Genomic DNA, 21,751 nt, shown 5'->3' on the forward strand with positions numbered 1-21,751 from the left:
GAGGCAAGGGCAGACATTAGTCAGCTACTCCAGCCATTCAGGAGCACAGGCTTCATTGCCATCAGCCTGGCACACTTACCCGAATTTTACAAAATTTGTATCCTTCCTGGTTCAAAGTAACCATGACCTGATCTACAATGCCGGTCTCGCTAGTCCGTAGGAAAGTGCTGCAGTCTCTCTTGGTGTATCAAGGGACAGGGGCTCTCCAGCTTCGTCCCTCGATTCTCTCAGCGCAGAGTGGGACGTGGCCTCCTAATGCTTCCGATGATGACATCATCTCCTTCTGACATCAGCTGCGAAGACGCCAGAGGTGCGATCAAACCGTCATCATCCAGCTTGTCATAGATGGCATGCCGCATCCCTGGGAAAATAAGGAGGAAAGGAAGGCAGGTTTAGACCTTGTGTGCACAACCCCGCCAAGTCAGACACAGCCCACCACCAATCCAGAGCATCCAACAAGGGGATGATAAACCTAACAGGATTCTCTCATTGGGACTGCAAAAGACTGAGGGAAGGGAGGCTGGCTCCCAACTTTGCAAGGCTGCAATACAAATGTGCGTGAACGCACACATGCATGGTAGGCTACATTTAAATGCAAGTGTGACAACTAGATTCTCCAGGCTCTTCAATTAAATGAGTGCAGCTGTTCTCCAACCCGTTGTTATCTAGGACCATGTTTCCTTATGGCCACTGCGTGAAAGAACAAGCAAAACACTTGGAATTCAAACTGTGTTTCTGCATTTTGGTCCTTGATTTAATCATGCCATGGTAGGGGAAAGTCCTGAGTGTTTCATGGTGGCCTTTCCACACAAGCCATTTATGCCATTCCCAGCCTGAAAATGAACCGTTTCCTCTATAGAATTCTACATCGCCTTCCCCGGTTTGGTTGTGGAAATGTTTCCAGCCACCATTTTTGTCCAATGTTTTTGAAAAAAATTTACAGCGATGTTTTTTGTTGAAAGATTTGTGAGCCGGGTTCCCTCTCAGTGCAATCATACTGAAACCTTTTTTCTTTCCCACCAAAACAGCAGGCCACACCTTGTGTGGTCACCAAACCTCTCTTTCCTCACTTGCTCCACCATTTTGTGTTCCCCAATCTTACTCCTCTCCCCCTCTCCTCTTACTTTTTCCCATTTTTGTGTTTCCCTTTTTTTTTTATGAACCACTGAATTGAAGCTATGTAGTATCACTGCACTGCATGCATACAAAAAGTGAGGAAAAAATTATAGCAACCAGAAAGGAATGTCTCAAGGAGGGGAATGTGGACAAACATCTACGTAACCAATGGAATCGAAAACGCCTTCGAAATGGGGTAAGTGATGCATGCTGAAAAGGCCACTGATTTCCGCAGCAGCCACTTCCCCAGCTAGAGAGGCAGGCTGCTCTGCGGCTTCAAATTTTAAATTCTGTGCACTTTCACCTCAGAAAATGGTGAGGGTACAAAGGAGCTGGACATTAAACTTTATTATGATCAGCTACCTGTCAGCCCAGGCCTCAACAGGGGTTAACACAGTCACAATCTCCAATATTTTGTATGGCTAAGAGGGAGTTGATAGAAACTTTTCTCCCTCTCACATAATCCTGAAATTCAGGAAAAATCCGAAATTCATTGGCAGGAGATTCAGGATAAATAGGAAGGAAGCAGGCCTTCATTCAGTGGCTAGTTGATTTGGGGAACTCAATTACACACGGTGCATGGCCTGTTTGGATGGATTTAAAAGGTGGGCACATTCCTGGAGAACAGTTAGCCATGATGGACGAGTGGATTTTTAGGGTTCAGAGGCAGAACACCAGGACTGTAGGGGGCTCTTGAGAAATCAAAAAGCATAATTGCTACCTGTGGGCCCTGCTTACAAACTTCCCTGTGGCATCTGATGGCCACTGCTGCAGACGAAACACTATAAACAGGTGGAGAATTCGTCAGATCCAGCACGGTTTCTGCTACGCTCCGCCTACCCTTACCCTGACAAGTTTCCCGTGTCGGCTTCTCAAACACTTCTTCCTGGTCAAAACCTTTCTTGGACTCTTGCTCTTTGTATGAACGATAGAACACCGATCTAAAGAAGGGGGGGAAATTGAAGCAGCCAACAGTTACTAATCCCACAGTTCTCTTCCAATTCAGACGGTAAAACCAAGAAAACAGAACACAATGTTGGCATTTCCCTGTGTGGTAAGGAGTGCAGAGGTCAGAAAATGGAACCCTGAGCCACATCTGCTACACAGTCCTCTCCAATAGTGCCAAGAAGCCAAAAGGACACAGGGAAGATAGCACTGATGACAAACCCAGTGGACAGGAGACTGTGGTACTGGCTTTCCATCTCCGTCTTCTTAAAGTGGCCCTGCAGGAAAATGAGTGGTTGGCCAGATGTCCCCACAGGTAGATAAGAAAGGCCCTTTTTGCAAGCGTGTGCCATAGCACAGGAGTTGCTCCCCAACTCAGAATCGGGAAGGCCAATTACACAAACCTCAGTAGACTTGTGCAGACAAGGCCTGGTGTCCACTATGCTGAAAGTTATCTGCCCATGCAATTGCGGCTTTGCCACAACAGCATTTTCTCCTTCAAACACCAACATACTGAACACAGCGACCCAATGCTCAAGCAATGGAAAAGAAAAGAAAGGCATCAGCAATTACCCATTTTTTGCTTTTACAAGAAAATATGTCTCTGCATCAGAGGTCTTCAAACTCTGCTTCAGGGATCCCAGAAAGGACAGGAATTCATGATAAAAGCAGTAATTAGGGAAATTTTTTTGTCAGTAAAGAAAGTTTGACCTACATCACTGCTCTGTGCAATGGCAGGAGAAAGATGGGAATGCTGTAAGGAAGTGATACTCACTCAGTGGCTCAGGAGCTCTTTGACATATCACCTGGTTTTTCTGAGTACCATTCTCCAATGTGGCACCCAACCTATGTCTCAGGGAAACTGACATAGCCCTTGCCTGCTGGGCACTGTAGTTGTATCCCACCAGGAAACAGCTGCCACTAGAGGAAGGGGTGAGCTACGAGTCCCCCTGACCTGCACGCCTCATGCCAAGAATGAAGGAGATACTGGCAGATAACTGCGAATGTGGCTCTCTGGACCTACAGAATGAGTACCCCTGCGACCAGCACAAGAAATACTTATTAACTGTAAAGGTGACCAATGCACTGCTAGAAAAAGATGAAGCATTTGGTGAGCCCGACCTGAAAAAGCCTCTGTCAACTGCAGAACGATTCATGATAACGGAGTCCTCCTGATTATACCCAGTATATGAAGCGATGGCGACAATGGAGTTGATGCCTATAAGAGATTGAGGAACATGAGTCAGCTGTCAGCCATCCTGTGTCCTCCGTGCTTTGGGGCTGGTCTAGTCAACATTTACTTGGCGTTTTTGCACTGCCAGATGTATTCTACTGAAAGGAATTATTTTTAACTGTACCCAGAGACCTCTGGTGGAGAATCCTGGTAGTGTCACTGTGAAGCAGAAATTCCCAGTTATTCTGATCTGTTATTCAAAAGTTCCCTCTGCCATTTTCCTCAGACACTACTTGCCACTCATGTTGTCGTCCCGTCCCCCCCAAAAAAACTTAGAGTCATACACCAAAGAGCTTTTGGCTCATCATTCTCAAGGAGGTCTAAAACCTAGTAAAGAACTAAATTCCCGATATCAAAATATACCCAGGAGCCAACGCCACAGGACCCGAGCAGTGCCTGGTTTTATTCTTTGCATCTCACCCAAAGCAGCATGTGAATGACCAAACGTTTCCTTTCTGATCCTTTCTGTCAATGATTTCCTTTCTGATCCTTTCTTGCTAGAAGTCACCAACTGGAGGCATCAGAGCCCAATCCGCCCTGACCAAAGTGCCAGTCTAGAAACTAGAAAATAACCTCTGTGCTAGGAAGGGGATGGGAGGCTGAGGCTGCTTTCCTGTTCCCGCAGCAGTCCTCCAAGAAATTCTCCATGTATTCAGTTCTTCCAATGGAACCGTATCATTTACCACCACCACCTCCCTACCACAGCATACCATCTTCTTTTCCACTTACAGTATTCCTGAAAGTCCAAACACCTCCTCCCACCCCACGAACAGCATTTCACAGATCTCTGTAGATTACAGTGGCAGTCCCACACTGCTAGGTCTACAGACAGTTGGATACACACCAAGGCTCAGAACACCCGGTCAGCAAACAGCACTTCTGCAGCACTAAACAACAGCTTGGAACACACCTGCGGGCAACTCCCTGAACCTCAGGTACTCCATCGAGCGAGTGGTCACCAAGGGTTTCTGAGGATAATACAGGACATGGGCGAGGGTGTCCATACGGACGTGGAAGTTGGTGATGTAAACTCCCATAGCTTGTTTGCCCATAGCTGACTGGTACGTATTCCTAGGAGACTGTAAAAGCAAAGTAAGAAGGCAAGTAAATAGGGAATCACAGAGGGGCCACAGAACCATCTAGTCCAGGGGTCTGCAACCTGCGGCTCTCCAGATGGTCATGAACTACAATTCTCATCAGCCCCTGCCAGCATGATGGCAGGGGCTGATGGGATTTGTAGTCCACGAACATCTGGAGAGCCGCAGGTTGCAGACCCCTGATCTAGTCCAATGAAAGGTAAGTATCTGTTTTTATAGAGAGGTCAGGCAGCACTTTCTAATTCCCAGTCATGAGCTGACCCACCATCCACAAAGCATGTCTTACGGACCTGATTGTGATCTGGAAATGGAATGATCGATGCACAGACTCCTAGGATCATGGACGGGTGAATCTCACAGTGTGTGTACGTCGAACAGTACGCGACGCCCTTCTCCTGCAAGTCATCCGGCGTCATGGCCAGCATCACTGTCTCCTCTTCGAGGGTGTCGATGTATTCAACTACGCCACTGGCCACCAGATCCTGCCAGCTAAACAAAAGGCCTCACTTAGCTGAGATCTGCAAAATCGTCCTTGATATCAAAAACAGCAGCTGATCACATCTGAAAAGCCAACTGTCTTTTGCTTTCTCTTGCAAAGGCTGCAGAGTTCTAAGAACAAGAATGACTAAACGAGGGCTTCAGAGTCTTCTGCACATGAAAGCACAGATGAACATCGAATGAATTTTCCAAATCTACTCCCCAGTCAATCAGTGCCAGCCATCGCTTCAGTGAGAGGCCACGCTGAATTCACGCACCTGGTTGGATGTATGCAGTTCACTGCTGCATTTGTAAGACCTGTGAAGAGGAGCCCTGCCATTACAAAGAACAGGGCATCTCAGACACCCCAGGTGGCTGGCTTTAGAAGCAGGAGGAACTCTTATGGCTTCCGTAGCCTCCATCTCTCTGCAGCAGCTACGTTTAGGGGGGCATCAAGGCCATCAAAACTGCTGTGGCAAACTTTGCTCCAAAAAGGAGCTTCTATTCCTCTCTGGAATTCCATTGCCCTTGCTTGGTCAGTTGGTCTTTCTTGTATACAAGCCCATCATGCATCTGGAGAATCACTCCTGTGGTCAGCTTCCTCTTCCACAGTACAGTCAAAGGATCCCCGCAACCTCCTCCCCCAGAAAGTGGAAGCCAAGCACTCCTCCCACTGCATGTACAGTCCCTCGGGCAGGTCACCTAGAGCTGGTGCTCAGGCTCCTCAGACATTGCTCTAGAAACTTTGCATGAAAGCACACACCTGGGCGTTGTGGGTTTTTGGGCTGTGTGGTCATGATCTGGTAATTTTACTCCCAATGTTATGCTACGATTATTGATGCTTCCGTTGTGATAATGCTATGTTTAAAATGTTATGTTCACTGTTGTTTAGAACATGTTATAATGTTAAGTTTATTGATTCTATGTTATTGGTGTTATGTTTTTGATGGTTGTTTATTAATGTTATGATTACTGATATTGTCATTTTGCAGCTGTTGTTCACTGCCCTGAGCGCTTCAGGGGAGGACAGTATATAAATCCAATAAACCAAACCAATGTTTCGCCCACATCAGTGTCTGGCATCTCCAGAGGCATGTCACAGTTAGAAAAACCATGGAGAGAAACACATCTTACTGGACATGCCTTGGAAGATGCCAGCCATACATGCAGGTGAAACATTAGGAGCAAAAACCACCAGACCACGGCCTCCTGGCCCAAAAAATCCACAACGGCGAGTTGATTCCAGTCATGAAAGCCTTCAACAATATAAAACACACACCACTATTGGTGGCTCCATCCACTTTGTGAAAAATGTGGTGGACGCCAAGGGAAGTATAGGTGGAAGCTTTAGTGCTCATAGGTGGAAGCCTTAGTGCTTAGTTTACTGCTTAGTGCTTAGAAGTCTATCTATGGCTACCAATCTTGATCCTCCTTGATCTGAGATTGCAAATGCCTTAGCAGACCAGGTGCTCAGGAGCAGCAGCAGCAGCAGCAGAAGGCCATTGCTTTCACATCCTGCATGTGAGCTCCCAAAGGCATCTGGTGGGCCACTGCGAGTAGCAGAGTGCTGGACTAGATGGTCTGATCCAGCAAGCTCATTCTTATGTTCTCATGGATACCATGTTGGGGAACCCCGCTCTAAAAACTCAGCGTGCTAAGCACATCCCATTCTGAAGGCATTTTGCAGCTACTGCAAGAGGCTGGGGCTGTTGAGATGACGACAATGGCATTTTTGCCACCCCTCCATCACCCCATGCTTTGTGTCCGCTTGCATGAAAAGACCCCTTTTGCCAAAGCTAAGGAAGCAGTAAGAAAGAAATACCGTATAACATTCTTCCAGAAGAAAAGGCAGTGGGGAGTTTTCTACCTGTAGTTGTTGTATTCTCGCTCTTTCAGTTGGTCAATGTGCCTTTTCTTCAAGAGCAGTTTCTGCTTTTCCACAATCAGAAGAGGGCGGCAAATCCTGCCGGCATCAGTGTAGATGCGGATTTCTCGCTCCCTGATATCCCTGATCATGGACACCTGCAGGCGCAAACGACACACTCAGAAACAGCAGTGGCCTATTTCATAAGGGCAAGAGCTCAGTGTGTGCAACCAACGATGCTTTTTTAAAAAAGCAAGAAATCTCTAATTTCATTTTAGCACAGAAATGGCCCAACCACATCAAGGCTATACATACAATAGTATCTGTGTCTCAAGCAGTTATTTGATAGATCCCTGCACAGCTGGTAAGACATTCTGTAAAGCCAGAGCCATGACCCAATATTTACCTCTGAGACGATAATGTCCATCTGGCGCCGCAGTTTCCTCAATGTGTTCATGAGCTGCTCAGGGTCTTTGTGTATCCCAACCCAGCAGCCATTCACGAAGATCTTTGTGGCACTAGAGGGGGAAATGACATAGTTATGCAAATATTCTATGGAAATGAACCACATGAAAGAGGATCTTATTCTGATGTCCTTGCATGCATACATACTCTGCAATGGCAGCTGGGGAGATTTCTTCCAGGTTTTCCATACTCCATTCTTCCAGAAATTCCAGAATTGGGGATGGCTGAGACCCCACCGAGATGTAGGCCATTAGAGCAAGGTTCTTCACAAGCCCAACAGCATGACCCTGGGGACACAAGACACAATTCGCTTTTAACATCAGCAAATCCTCAAAATCAGGAACGTGGAAAGGACAAGGCTGGGTATGTTAGAACAAGACTGTCCACTGCAGTGGTTTTCAAACTTCCCAGTTTTAAGGAAGCCACACCTAATAGCCATTGATGGACTATTCTTGGATGAGAGATCCCACCAATGGCTATCAGCCAAGGCATGCCTCCATATGCAAAGGTAGCAAACCTCTGTAAGCGCCACTAGGGAAAGGCTTTGGCCACAAAGCTTCCCTATTTAAAAGGGCTTTTGTGAATGGTGTAATCTCTGTTACCCTGACCTGGATAGCTGAGGCTAGTCTAATTTCGCCAGATCTCAGAAGTTAAGCAGGGTGGAGCCTGGTAAGCATTTGGATGGGAGACCTCCAAGGAATACCAGGGACATGATGCGGAGGCAGGCAATGGCGAACCACCTGTGAACATTTCTTGCCTTGAAAACCCACTAGAGATCACCATAAGTCAGGTATGACTTGACGGGGGGGGGGGGGGGATTACGTCACAAGCGTTAAGCTCTGCTATTTGGTTATGTACCTTTTTAATGATTACAATGTCAGTGCTTACTGGTTTTTCAGATTCTAATTTTATTTCATTTTCAGCCCCTGCAACCATAGGTTGATAGGATGATAAACAAAGCAAAAATGAGGGAGTATAATAAAACAATAAATACAAAGCTCATTTAAAAACATGTGCAAGAAATGTAGCTACAGAGCCAGCCCACATCATTCGACATACCATTTCAAAACAACAGAATTACTGGAGTACAAGAGTTAATCAAAGATCCCAATATATCACATTTACCTACGGTAAGCAGAGGACAGTATAACAGTACATGTGAGATGGCCTCAATCACTCTAGGAACAGCATTTGCTGTTTTCTGAAAGCTGCCTTGGGGCCCCTTTTTGATAGTAGGCAAGGCCGGGTATAACTATTTGAATCAATGCAAAACGAAACCTGATTTGTGCATTACCTCCGGAGTCTCAGCAGGACAGACCATTCCCCATAAAGTGTTGTGCAGTTGTCGGGGCTTGGCTAGCTTTCCGTCTCGACCAATGGGGGAGTTCAAGCGACGCAGGTGGGAAAGCGTAGACGCAAAAGTCAGACGGTTCAATACCTGGAAAGAACACAGCAAGTCACGTTTGAGGCCAGCTGATGCGACGGGCAGTTCTCATCTTCTGAATGTCATCAAAAAACTACCAATTCAACAACTCAATCAATAGATGTCCTATCATCCATCTATATTTATTTTCAGCATTTGTCACAGATTAGATCAATATGCAGGGGCTATAGTGCAAGAAGGCCAGGGAAAGGTCAGGAACCACTCAAGGATGCAGCTTTGAAACAAGAATAAACTGAATTGGTCCCCTGACTGGGAGATCACTCAGCAACCCCCCCTTGTAAGAGCAGCAGGTAAAATTACAGAGTTTATTAAAAGACAAAACACACCCCAAGAATTCTACAACTTGTTTACCGGCCAACTGGCCCATTTAAAAATTGAATAAGAATGTAAAGACTGAAGGAAGATTCAAAGGAAGTCTGCAAGCATTCATAAAATAAATTATTGTTATTATTAGATTTAATATCCTGCTTTTTCTGGTGGAGCAGCTCAGAGCACCTAACAACACAGATAAAACACAATTTATACAAAATCATGAACTACAATGGATAAGACTCATATAAAATAGTGCTAAAGCAGTTCAGAGGGAGGCTAATACACACACCCCAATTTAAAGATGAAAAGAAAGGGGGGCAGAAAGAGGGAGGGAGGCCAGCCAACTTGGGGTGGGGGGAGGGGAAAATGCCCCCACAACATATGTGTGCTACCTCTGGTCTGGGAAAGGCAGTCTTGCCTACCTCTCCCCGCCCCCCTCCGCCTCCCTGCAAGTCTCTCCCCCAGCAGGATCCAGCCCACTGGATCCCTAGAGCAGATTCAGTGGGCTTCCTGGGAGCCCCCGAGGAGGAGAGGAGCTGGCCGCAAAGGCCCTTTTCTGCTTTTGGGAAAAGAGAAAGGCAACACCTCCACTTGCCAGAGGCAATTCAAGGCTGGGGGGAAGGGAGGTCTGCCCCTTCTTCAGGTGTTTCTCCAGATGTTCCTTGTCTTCTCCAGCCATTCCTTCAAGTATCCAAAGGATGCTTGAAATTCTGCAGCAGCCCCAGCCAGACAGCCTCGAGCCTGGGCTACACAACGTGAAGTCAGGAAAGCAAAATGAAGGACCCCTGTTTAATAGAAACCTCACTGAGGCCCGTTATCCTCATAACCTCAGCAAAACTGGCTCAGCTCCTGCCATGGCCTGCCGTGCTCATATTAACTTCTGTGCGGAAAGGAAGACACACAGGGCTGAAATAATGCAGCTGCTACCAGGGAAGAGAAAGATCATGGCCTCCGAGTTGTTGGCCAAGGAGGAGGGAGGCTGACAGCTGAGGCCCTGGGAAGGGGAGCTCAAGAAAGCAAACACAGGAAGCCATGGGCTCATGGGGGCCTTGAAGGCAGTAAATTGGGGAAAGGAAACGTGAAAGTTTGAAAATATCCGCAAATGGGGTCAGGTTGTGCATCGCACATGAAAAACTGAGGGCCAAAGAGCTCTTTGAGTAGGGAGGTCCAGCACAATTGCAACACTGACTTTAACCAGCAAGCCAGACAGGGGGCCTTGCCTTGCCTTGCCTTGCCTTGAGGAACAACGCAGAACATGCACTCCATGGGGTCAAAGAAACGGCAGAACTCCAATGCACCACACGTAACCCAGAGGAAGAAGAGCTCCATGACAGCCCTTGAATGCCTACCTGAGACACTCCAGCTCTGGCCTGGTGAGCCTTCTTCTGGTCCCCCCAGTTCCCCGTCGCCAATGAGTACTTCAAGCCGTCCGATATTATCCGGGTTTTGATGGCCAGCTCCAAGTTAAAATCTTTCCCTCGGTCAATGAATTTCTGTGCATATATTCGTACCTCTTTCAGCAGGTTCTTAAACATCCTGTTCAGCCAGGAATTGGAAAGGGTCAGCATTTTGGAGACAAACATAACGTTCTATCTCCCCCTCTCCCAGAGCGGTGTAGCGGTTAAGAGCGGTGGACTCTAATTGGGAGAACTGAGTTCAATTCTCCACTCCTCTGCATGAAGAGATGACCTTGCCTGAGCTAGTCATAGTCCTCTCAGAACTCTCTCAGACCCACCTATTTATTTGTTTGTTTGTTTGTTCGATTTATAGGCCACCTCACCCCCGAAGGGCTTGAGGTACATGTTTGTGAGGAGAGAAAGGGAATGTGATCATAAACTGCTCTGGGACTTCTAAAGACTGAGAAAAGCAGGGTGAAGAAACCCACTCCTTCTTCTACTCTTCGTACTGGAACACCATGAATACCAAAACCTCCATTCAGAAAAGCCATTCACCTGACATCCCACCACTTTCAATGGGACTCATTTTCTCAGGACTGGTGCCTGAGAAATTTGTTCTTGCTTCAATATATAGTCTATATGTTCTACTCAAAAAAGCCAGTGGGGACCCCAGATCCACCAGCTAGCAGAAGCACATTCCTCCAGCAGAGGAAACTGCCTGCACCATACCTTTTTCCACATAAAGATCTCAGGAGATGTGTGAACTAATCCGCCCCATCTTCTTGGACCTCCTTTGTGGTGGGGTGCTTCGCCAGGGTCCTAGACCCCCGTTCCATCAAGGTCAGTATTGTCTACTCAGACTGGCAGCAGCTATCCAGACTCTCTGGCAGAGGTCTTTCATATCACGCACTACCTGGATCCTTTTCAAAATGGGAGATGCTGGGGACTGAACTTGGGACCTTCTGATTGCCAAGCAAATGACCTACCACTGAGCCATGGCCCCTCCCTGTGGGAAAGCGTTGCACTCACCCTCTGAAGAGGAAGGCGAGCAGTGGCCCTGCCAGGTCCAGGCGTTTGTTGCCGTAGTGATCTCTGTCATCCAGCTCCCTTCTCCCCAAGGCAGCCAGGAGCAGCCTATGAACCATGTACCTGACCAGACATAAGCAGCTTGCTGAGTGACAGCTGGACAGACAGACTTGCAAAAAACACATGAAAATAATACCAACGAAGCTTGAAATTGTAGCAATCTCCTCCAGATCAAGACCCAAAGGTCATGGACTTCTCAAAAACCAAGATCCTTAAATTCTCATGTTCAAGAATAAGACAGTGTAAAAAGGTCGATATATTTAACAGCTATAGGTGCTGCATCTCCCAATCCAGGCTCAGGTCAAAAACTCCACTAAGTAGGACCACCTTGGGCAATAACAAAATGTCACGCAAGCCAGTAGGAAAAGTCAAGATGTGTTGAAACACGTGGACATTCTGATGCACACAGGTGGATGTAACCCTCCTAAAAAGGAGGCAAGTGACACCTTTGGTTACAGAGGAGAAAAAAGTTTTGGCATTTGAGCTTAATAAAGCAACCCAAAATGGGGCCTGAAACTGGAGACAGCCCACAGAAGAGGTGAAAAGGGGAACAGTGAGCTGAAGCAATTGCGGGGGGGACAGGATGGACAACGGGAAGAAATAAGATCCCCCCTCTTGATCATATCCACTTTCCTTGCTGTTTGTTTGGGACTTGAGGGCGAGGACATTTTTGACTGCTGAAGCTCCTAAGCACCACGTACCCATCAAATCGCATCATTATCAAGATAAATACAGAAAACATGCTGACTTATTCAAGGGAAGGACTATGTGTGTGTTTTTAAAAAATCAGCGTACTCTGACTTGAAACCATTTTACTAGCCAGCAGTCAAGTACATGTTCTGTTCTTACCAAGGTATTCATTCCCCTAACCCTCCTCTAGGGCAATGCCAGGACGTCTTCCCAATTCTCTGAGCCATTTGCAACACAGTTCGGGGACAGCAGCATGCCTGACTGCCCATGATCTCACCAGGGAGAATGTAAATGGTTTTGGAGTGTCACTGGAAGCCCAACATGGCTTAGGTTGGAACCCTTCTTTTATGCCATTCCTCAAACGCTTGGAAATATCTAACTTTGACTGTTCATTTAAGGGTTAAAAAAAAATCAGATGGATAATCCAATCTAGGTTCCAGTTCTTAACTATGTCTGTCTTGTAAACAGAACAAGGTTTTTTATTTGTGCTGGCCAAATTAGTCTTACCAATTAATCCAATACTGTTAACTTCCAAGATAATTTATGTATACCATCAATAATAAATATAATTAAAAGTCAAGAAAACAGTAAATCAGATACCAGTTAACACCATGGAACAATACCCATAGCTACAGAAAATCCTAATTATGCCCTAAAAGACAAAAGCTTGAAACCAAAACCCAAGTAACCCACCCAGGCCCAGAATTTTCTGTCCTTTGAGTTGCAGTGTCACCCCTTCCTCCCCCCACAAGAGACAGTCCTGGGGGTTGGAGACCCATAGGAAGGTGATATGATGCCCTGCCTCCAAGCTTTCTACCCAACAGTGATCTAAGTTAACAATAAAACTATATAAATATGAAATAAAAAATTAAAGAAAACTGTATTTACTGTCAACCATTCTTCACAAAGTAAAACTAATCCGAGACATAGCAAGTAGCTTCCATGACTAAGTGTTATGCATCTTTACATACCCTAGAAAATAAGCCTTTTTGGTTTCACAGAAGTCACTGACGCCGACGTGGGGAAGCATCTCTTTCTGCAGAACTTCTTTGGCATACTTGATTCTTTTCTCTTTGGTGACGCCAGGCTTCGCACCTCTTGAGCCAATGAAGTTCAGGGCCACGTTCTGCTCCTGGATGACGAACGCTTCATCCAAGGAAGGTTTAACCTATCGCACATATACCAAGCAGACTGTTAGAAGACCAATCACCTGAAGCTGCTTTATGCCAGGTCAGACCATTTGGTACAGCAAGGTCAGTACCCTGACTGGCAGTACCATCTCTCAAAACCTACTGCTGGGTCCCAGATATGGTGCAGACTAGAAACAGATATTCTATTGCTGAGCCACAACCTCTTATTTAATCTGCATTATACCGAGTCTGATACTTAGCCTATCAGGAGTCAGCATGGTCTACGTCCTGAATCTAAGGCGGATTCTGCATGGGCCCAAACAGCGGTGTGAAAATGGTTTGAAAACCATGTAAAATGGTTTAAAATGGTGTAAAAGGGTTTACATAATTTTCACACCACTGTTTTGGGCCCATGCAGAAACCACCTACGGCAGAGGTCTTGGACATCACCCACTGCTCAATCCTTTTAATTGGAGGTAATGTTCTGCATGCAAAGCAGGTTCTCTGCTACTGAACCAGGGCACCTCCCAATCATGAAAACGTACGAAATAATATACTGTCAAGATGCCTAATTTGGCAAATGCAGAAAATTGCAATGACTCTGAAGCAGATTTCCAAATCTATACTTCCCACCTAGACACAAGTCCGATCCAACTGAGTTGTGCTTACTTCTGCAAAGCACTGATTTGTAATACGATTACGATTTTGCTTCAGCACCTGTAACTAATTCAGCATGCATTTACAGAAGATAGATTTTTTTTAAAAAAAATGGCACATTGCTCAAACGAAGCCCAGAACAGAAGAATCGATGTATTACCATCTCCATCATCTCAGGATCTTCAAAGTCATAAATTATGTGCTCCAGGATGTCTCTGTCAGACACAAAGCCCAGAGCACGGAAGACAATAATGATGGGAACTTCCTGCTTGATATATGGCAAAGTTGCCACAATGCGCTGACCTATGGCACTCTTCTTTGCACCCTGTAAAAGCAGGAAAATACACTTTGAACACAGCCATCTTACCAAGGCACATGTCTGTTATTTTCAAAAGGACTGCAATTTTAATGCCAAAGCATGCATTTGAGAAATAATTATTTTTGAAGACTTTAAAGACACCAGTAAAAATTGTTGCTACTGCCAATTCTGCCAAGACTATTAATTAACAGCATCCCAGGGCTACAATCACATCTAATAAATTGCAATGTCAAGGGCTCCCAAACCTTCTGAGCCCATAGGCTCCTTTGAAACTCTGATACAGGGTGGCATGCAGAACCTCAAAAAGTACAAAATATCAGCATAGCTGTATTAGTAACTCTTCAGTATTTCAGATAGACATTCTGTTTAACAGGATGCCTTTTAAAATGAACATACTGTTCAAGATCATTGCGCTGTGGAGGCTTCAGTTGCTGGAGCAATGTCTTTTAAAGTCTACACAGCCCTTCAGAGTCCCAGTGAACAAAAGCCTGGGCTTGCCCACTTTCTAAAAACACTTGGAAGGTGCCAAGAAGTGGCAGGTGCCATGGATCTGGCACAAAAAAACCCTCAAAGCAACTGAACAGGATAATGTCACTTTGCAGGTTGAACTCAGGTGCTTTAAGGGAAGACTACAGATAATCTCACGTGAGGTCCTCAACATGGTGCCCCGGGCACTTTTCCTTGTGACTGCCAAGTGTTTTTAGAAAGTAGGTGGGGCTGGTGGAACTCTATTAGCTGACACCAGGGCCCTGCGGATCTTAATCGGTCCTGCAGGGCCCGCAAGACAGAGATGTTCCACCAGGCTTTTGATTGAGGCCATCCCATGATTTGCACACTCCATCTGAAATAGCTGGCCTCCCATCCCCATGTATCCATATTACCATAATCAGTATCATCCACACCTTTTCATTTGATGCATCTGCCATCCCCCCGGCCCGCCCTCACACACATTTTTTCCCCACTCACTAAATAAAGAACAAAGAGTGGTGGGAGATAGATACTAGGCTTAGATTTTATTAACTGGCTGCCAGCCACATATGAAAGTCTTTTAAGAATTTACAGAAACTGTTGTTAGAATTGTACTTCAGATTGCAGTGTTTTAATTGATTGTATTTGACAGCGTATTGAGTTTTAACCTCTGACTGTAAGCAACTCTGACCTGGACTCCAGCCGGGAATTGGGTGGGGTAAAATTTTAATAACATTAAAATTTAGAAATAGAGGCTTTTGCCCAGCACAGCTCCTAATTGGCTGCACAGGTTAAAAGGCATCCTGTTAAACAGAGCTTCTGCCTGAAATGTTGCAGAGTTGCTAGTAGAGTTTTGTGTAGCTGCAGCGTAACATGTTATGGTTGGATCAGCCTCGTGTGACAGCCATTTTATGGCTGTACCACCACCTGAATCAGAACTCCAAAGATACCTGAAGACCAAAAAAAGGTCCTATGGAAGACCTATGGAAGTTAAATGGCTAAAGACCTATGACTAAAGACCTATGGAAGTTAACTGGCTAAAGACCTATGACTAAAGACTTATGGAAGTTAAATGGCTAAAGACCTATGACTAAAGACCTATGGAAGTTAAATGGCTAAAGACCTATGACTAAAGACCTATGGAAGTTAAATGGCGGTGTCACCAACTGTCTCACACAGAAAGAGCACTGGAGGTGGTACTGCACTGACCAGGACAGATTAAGAGGTGCAAACCCTCCCACCCCTTCCAAATCAAGATGAATACAATATAGGATAGAAGGGAGCCAGAAAGGGGCCCAACACTTAGAAGAGCAGATAGCAAAGTAAATCTGTAGTCTTTGACCAAGGTCAAATCTTTAAAAAAGCACTCACCTGCCCACCTCTGGCCAGCATGCTCACCCATATGGTACTTGTTGGCCGAGAAGAATTCTCCAAGCAAGATCTACACTCTCCTGTATATGCATATTTGGAATCTTTCTTAGCGAACACGTATACTGTGTTCGTAGCCATCTTCTCTTGAGCAATCAGAACCTGTGAAGGGAATGCAAGCAAGCATAAACTGACTTCTTTAGAGCTTCAGTAAAGAGTCCTTTATGAATTTCTGAAACATAACCAGTTTATCAGACTGTCAGCATTCACACACCCTTTGATCGAACCATTATTTATTGTAATATATGAAAGTAGTTGAAATAATTAAGAAAAGGGTTTAAACAGAAATGGATGCATTTCAAAACAGGATGGATGTTAAGGCAGAGATATAAGCACTAAGGAGCAGGAGCAGCAGTGGTGTAGTGGTTAAGAGCAGGTGCATTCTAATCTGGAGGAACTGGGTTTGATTCCCCACTCTGCTGCCTGAGCTGTGGAGGCTTATCTGGGGAATTCAGATTAGCCTGTGCACTCCCACACACACCAGCTGGGTGACTTTGGGCTAGTCACAGTTCTTCTGAGCTCTCTCAGCCCCACCTACCTCACAGGGTGTTTGTTGTGAGGGAGGAAGGGCAAGGAGATTGTAAGCCCCTTTAAGTTTCCTACAGGAGAGAAAGGGAGGCTATAAATCCAAACTCTTCTTCTATTCTTCTTCTAAAGCAAGAATTCAGGTATTCAATGGACAAATTAGAAGAATTGTATATGCTAGGCCATATCAACTTTCCCAATGGTTAAAAAGTGAAAGGTTTCAACATGTGCTGCGAGACAGGTGTGGGCAACAAAAAACCTACAGGATGGTGACTAGACCGAGGACGGGATCGGGAAAAGAGGGAGGAGAAAAGCTGGCAAGATCCTACCTGGAGTGCTATTCCAAAGCTGTTTCACAAAACGATAACCTCTGGGAATAGAGAACTATGCCAAATTCTGCACTCTGCACCAGGAAATGTGCCGGGGGAGGGAGGGGGGAAACAGGGCTTCACCATGTCTGTGCACTGCATATAAGAATCAAACCTACAATGTGTAACAATTGGCAATACTCTCAGCGTAGAAGAAGAGGAAGAAGAGTTTGAATTTCTACCCTGCCTTCCTCTCCAGTAAGGAGTCTCAAAGCAGTTTACAAACTCCCTCCTTTCCTCCCCCCTCAACAGACATCTTGTGAGGTAGGTGGGGCTGAGAGACCTCTGAGAAAACTGTGACTGCCCAAGATCACCCAGCAGGGTTTATGTGGAGGAGTGGGGAAACAAATCCACTTCACAAGATTAGAGTCCATTGCTCTGTACCCTTTGATGTAACCTTAAAAATAAAAAGGCGCATCCAAAAAAAACCCCTCTGAAACCATTGCATAGCAAACCTATGATGTTATTCTTTTGTGCACACTCCTAATCTTCACCTTTTCTGATCCGTTAATTATGAAGTAGCCACCCGGGTCCAGAGGGCACTCGTTCAGCTCACAAAGATCACGATCGGTCAAGCCATTGAGCAGGCAGTATGTGGACCGCAGCATGATAGGAATCTTTCCTATGAAGGTTTTTTGGTGCTGTGTCTGCAACTGGTCCTCACCTTCTTTAATGACCGTCTTTGTTATGTCCACATATAATGGAGCAGAATACCTATGATCAGAACACACCATGTGGCATATAAATTTCCAGCATCAGAATTTTATTTTTATACCCACACACAGCTCTCAGTAAACAATTACAAAGCAAATGTACATTTTCCACTTCACTATATGTCAGATATCACTGGCATATGAGGCTGTATCAAACATCAGAAGTATTCCTTACGTCAGATTTCTCAACCTGGCTTCATTCGGCATCATGGGTGATGGGGCACCATCTCTTTCCCAATGTGTAGGCTTGGAGAGATAAATTTGCTCAAATTTCAATAGGTAACGTGGCTGTAAAACAAACCAAAACATGCGACTTTGATTAGAAATTTCTCTGAAGAAGGGAAAGCTCTTTTAGACGTCCTCATTACCCCATAGCAGAGATGCTGGTGTGCCATCACACTGCGGGAATGCAAAAAGATAGTGAGATGTGGTATTCAGCTGAGAATCTCAGCTCTGATTTAGCCCTTACGGATGTAAAGATATCCTTGAGGGCATGTGTCAATTTCTACAGTAATCTCATAGTCAGAGTGGGGGAGGACTAAGATTTCCAGCCAACGATGGAGCTTCAACACACTATCATGATTAGCAAGAAGGACAAATTACACAAAAGAAGCGGGGGGGGGGGGGGGGCCATGAACATAATGTATAAAGGTCATCGAATTAAAGTTTCCTGGGCACACAATTTGGATTGTGCCAGGACAGAATGTCATTTTTTACAGTGTATAAGTACACACGCCTGTGACTTGTACTAACATGCACTTTACTTCATGTATATCCCACCTTTCTTCCCAATGGGGACTAAATGCAGCTGACATAATTCTTCTCTCTCCCTTTTATTCTTATAACAACCCTGACAGGATGTGATTTGCCCAAAGTCACCCAGCAGCTTCCAGGGCAGAGTAGGGATTCAAACCTGGGTCTCCCAGATTCTAGCCCGACAGTCTAACCACTACACTGCACTAGTATGGTAGCATCTTACCGGCTCTTCCACTTCTCCTGTGGCATGCTGAGCTTCTGCTTGCAGGTCAATCGGTGGAGCGTCTTCAACAATTCTCTGCACAGACATCTGAATGAACTCATCAAAGGAATCCAGCTGCTGTCGAACCAGGCCTTTTTCATCAAAATAGGAGCTGAGGGTGGGGGGGACCCAGATAATTTATTGAGTGGGAACTACCCCTCAGAAAGAGATTACAATACTTTATTAAAAGATCATGACCAGTGCAAAAATATAAGTCTATTGTCAGTTCTCTTGGGGAAACTCATGAGATAGGTTCTCAGCCTAACCTGGCTTTGGTTGTATGGATAACAGACAGCCATACGTACTACCCCAAGCTCCAGGGAAGAAGGAAGAGATAAAAATGTGTAAATGTCATGCAAATTTACATGGAAATAAGTTCAGCGAAGTTACCGTGACTTGCTTCCAAATAAACACAGGAAGCCTGTTTCTCTGATTATAGAAAAGCCAATGAAATTTAAAAGTGCCTTTTTTGCTAGAAGTACAGTTGCCAACCCTGCACTGGGCAATTCTGGGGGGGAGCAGTGCATTTGAACCACTGACATTGCCCCAACACATCACTTCTAGCATGGAAACGGAACTGATGCCACCATGTTGGGGCACCCTCTAGGAACTCACCAAAAATTCCAGAATATTGGACAATGCCCTGGTGTGGTGAAGTCAATTCTGTCTTGCACCAGAATTGATGCTATGGCATCTGTGCAATGCCAGTTTTCAACCATCCTCCCACAATTTTGCTTCCGCTGCTTTACAGAGCAGGGACAGCGGGGTATTTGTTTAGGATGTCTTCTACAACAGTATCCCCAGTTAAAACACAGCTGTTGTCGTTACAATCTGGAAAGTTACCTAATAACAATCCAACATGCTTCTTGCCATAAGTCTGGAGTAATTTCATCATCATCCTCATCATATTGCATATCTACCAGAAAAAGGAGATAAAAACAAACTTATTAGCTGTTGTTAACCATCCTTCTTCAAATAGCTTAAGCATTAATCCCTAAACTCGTGCCAATAATTTTCAGTCTTTGGCTCTGCAAGACCTCTGGCAGAGTTTTTTTCCCAACCAACCATGCTACATGTACTTCAACTAGATACGTCAACTAGTACAGGGGAGTAGATGAACTGGAAGAAGAAGAGAATAAGAGTTTTGATTTGTACACCGAAGATTAGAGTCCAATGCCACACTCTTAATAACTACACCACACTGACTAATAGTGCAACCTTATTCACAGTTACTCCAACCATAGCCCATTGAAATCAATGGACTTGAACTGTAGAAACCCTAAACAGAACTGCATTGTAAATATTCTTCCAGTTTTTCTGTACTGAGACAGGGTAAGCACAATTGATCTATGATTACAAGGAGCACCTTAGAGTGATACACACTGTAATCCAAAGAAGAGCCCCTCACACTCAGTAGGACATAGATTGGAGTAAAAATGCATGAGATTGTCAGAATCCCAATAGAAGCAAACAAGATTAAAAGATGAAATTCAAAATAATTGAGGGAGCCTTCTAATTGCTAGTTAACTAGACTAAGTATCAGCAGCCCCCAAGTGAATGTCTAAGTAATTAATTTTCTTTGTTCCAAACAGGGTTTTCTCTTACTTTTGGGCAATGTATGTATAAATGTGAAAACTGAAAACCATGATGGAATTTAAACATAAACTTTGGCAACTTGGAAAATCAGCAAGAACATCATTTAGGTCTATCAAAAAATTTAATTCAGCTGGGGTTCCTTTTTTCAGCAAAGGTACTGCACTAGCAACAATTTAATGCTCCTTTTTTACCTATACTTACTGAATTAATATCTCATTTTGCTGTCTCATGTAAGGGAAAGGTGGCCAAGCTAAACAATGAAAGAACAGAGTCAGGAATGCAATCAGAGGGGCATCGTGAACTCAAAACAGGTGTAGTACAGTGACTGATAAGGAGTACCAGCTGTCAGTCAGAAAGCCCCAGTCCAAACTTTATCATAAGAACCAGCCTGGAGTAGTGGTTAAGAGGGGGTCTCTTAATCTGGAGAACCAGGTTTTATTCCCCATTCGTCTACATGAGCGGCAGACTCTTATCTGATGAACCAAGTTTGCTTCCCTGCTACTACGCATGAGGCCTGCGGTGGTGACCTTGGACCAGTCACAGTTCTCTCGGAACTCTGTGCCCCACTTACTTCACAAGGTGTCTGTTGTGGGGAGAGGAAGGGAAAGGAATTTATAAGCCCCTTTGAGTCTTCTTACAGGACAGAAAGGTGGAGCATAAATCCAAACTCTTCTTCTCTTCTAAATATGTTTGTCGTTCTGCAATACTGAACACCAAATTACTAACAATGCAAGATCTTGACATATAAACTAAAGGACGACAGCGGAAGGAAAGGGATTTGGGCTTTTTACTCCGCTCAGAATCGCTGGTGCCTTAAAAACGCTTAGCACAGTCTGGACCACCAAGAGCCCTCCTCCATGCTCCACTACAGCTTTTATTCCCCTTAGAAAACTGCCCTCCTCAGGGTCACGATACAAAGCGCTTGAACACTCAAACAAAAGAACCCCCATTTATGATTATTTGACTAAGCAACCAGGAAAGACATCCCAAACCGAGACCTCCCCGCCCCCCGAGAGATCAAGGGCCGACCCCGCCGGACCTCACCTTCGTCCGCGTCGTACATCTTGGCGAAAGCGGCTCAAGCCAACCCCAGATCCAAAGAGAACAAACTCGCGCCGGCTCCGCAACAACCAACGCTAAGCTTCTCCGCAGGCGCCTGCGCGTGGCTCAACCACTTCCGTTTCCGCTCATTGAAGCCACTTCCGCCTGTAACGCGGAAGTGCTTTTTAGTCTTCTTTCCTGCGCTTCCGGCGTCAAACCTAAGGGATATTTTCTCACCCATTCAATCTCCTAGGGATGAATAGAAATATAGGATTCTCATCTCACTGTGTTTTTCTGTGTATGTTAAGGTCGCTTCCCATTCAAGGCGACTTGATGAATCAGTTCCCTCCAAAACATCCCA

General features: G+C 45.2%; 1 protein-coding gene across 1 annotated transcript in view; it reads right to left on the bottom strand.

Moving 5' to 3' along the window:
- The window catches only part of POLR2B (RNA polymerase II subunit B), a 28,764-nt gene extending 7,217 nt beyond the window's left edge, over nucleotides 1–21,547 (bottom strand). Inside the window, 20 exon segments of the mRNA XM_048504512.1 lie at nucleotides 80–244; nucleotides 246–361; nucleotides 1,963–2,057; nucleotides 3,184–3,280; nucleotides 4,206–4,374; nucleotides 4,683–4,881; nucleotides 6,737–6,891; nucleotides 7,140–7,251; nucleotides 7,346–7,485; nucleotides 8,493–8,636; nucleotides 10,304–10,490; nucleotides 11,381–11,500; nucleotides 13,099–13,295; nucleotides 14,075–14,239; nucleotides 16,073–16,231; nucleotides 17,517–17,736; nucleotides 17,911–18,023; nucleotides 18,715–18,865; nucleotides 19,597–19,669; nucleotides 21,394–21,547. Coding sequence (XP_048360469.1) covers nucleotides 80–244; nucleotides 246–361; nucleotides 1,963–2,057; nucleotides 3,184–3,280; nucleotides 4,206–4,374; nucleotides 4,683–4,881; nucleotides 6,737–6,891; nucleotides 7,140–7,251; nucleotides 7,346–7,485; nucleotides 8,493–8,636; nucleotides 10,304–10,490; nucleotides 11,381–11,500; nucleotides 13,099–13,295; nucleotides 14,075–14,239; nucleotides 16,073–16,231; nucleotides 17,517–17,736; nucleotides 17,911–18,023; nucleotides 18,715–18,865; nucleotides 19,597–19,669; nucleotides 21,394–21,412 — 2,796 coding nt within the window. The 5' untranslated portion in view covers nucleotides 21,413–21,547.
- Between the last annotated feature and the right edge of the window lie 204 nt (nucleotides 21,548–21,751).

The sequence above is a fragment of the Sphaerodactylus townsendi genome, linkage group LG07 (genome assembly GCF_021028975.2).
Source record: "Sphaerodactylus townsendi isolate TG3544 linkage group LG07, MPM_Stown_v2.3, whole genome shotgun sequence".
Taxonomy (NCBI): Eukaryota; Metazoa; Chordata; class Lepidosauria; order Squamata; family Sphaerodactylidae; genus Sphaerodactylus; species Sphaerodactylus townsendi.